Here is a 717-nt window from a genome sequence, read left to right as displayed (position 1 = left end):
GTTGGGTGAGGAGGAAGTTGTCCTGCCCCCGCAGCGCCGCAGCCTCTCCAATGCCGGCGGGAACTTCTTCATGGCGTGAGGCTCCCTCGGCTGTTGAGGACGTGTGTGGGAGCGGTGGGATGGGTGGGCAGGGCTGGCCTGGAGACGCTCAAGCTCCTAAATCATTAAATTGCAGCAGGCCATTAAGGCACAGTACGGCAACTCACTGTGCAGGTGGTAAATGCGAGGGTACAACATGGTGAAAGGCGTTGGAGCAGAGCCCGTTTGCCCTGTGCCGGCGGGGGCCTGGCAGCATGTGCCCAGTCCTGCGACTGTGGGTGGGTGGTGGCTTGCAAAGCTGGGGGAAGTTATGCCAAGGTCTGAAACCCAGGGTACAGCCCGGCAGTGCTCCAGGGGCCGAAGGCAGAGTGATGTGCTTTGGGAAGGGTGGTGCTTCCCGGCATGGCTGGGGGGGCAAGGGGTGTGCAGGCTCCGGGCTCTGCGAGCCGGAGGCAATGCTAGCATCAATGCCAGGGCACGGGGCCTCGGGTGCTGACGGTGTCTCTGTCCCGGCAGAGGGGTTGGCTTCAGCTTCATCTTCTCCTGGCTGCTGATGCTGCTGGTGCTGATCACCTTCGTGCTGGGGGGGAACATCTACATGCTCGTCTGCGAGTCCTGGCACAGCCAGCAGCTCTTCCAGGTGAGCTCCTCATGGGGAGACACCCCTGCCCCGAGCCA

At 62.9% G+C, this 717-nt stretch overlaps 1 protein-coding gene across 1 annotated transcript in view; it reads left to right on the top strand.

Moving 5' to 3' along the window:
- The window catches only part of LOC104167682 (prominin-1-A-like), a 10,049-nt gene that overhangs the window by 4,584 nt on the left and 4,748 nt on the right, over positions 1 to 717 (top strand). Inside the window, 2 exon segments of the mRNA XM_009708004.1 lie at positions 11 to 75; positions 556 to 679. Of these exon segments, the coding sequence (XP_009706306.1) occupies positions 11 to 75; positions 556 to 679 (189 nt within the window).

Source organism: Cariama cristata, unplaced genomic scaffold (assembly GCF_000690535.1).
Source record: "Cariama cristata isolate BGI_N322 unplaced genomic scaffold, ASM69053v1 scaffold24239, whole genome shotgun sequence".
NCBI classification, from domain to species: domain Eukaryota; kingdom Metazoa; phylum Chordata; class Aves; order Cariamiformes; family Cariamidae; genus Cariama; species Cariama cristata.
The sequence above is the reverse complement of the archived record's forward strand: the minus strand, read 5'-3'. Positions and strand labels throughout refer to the sequence as shown.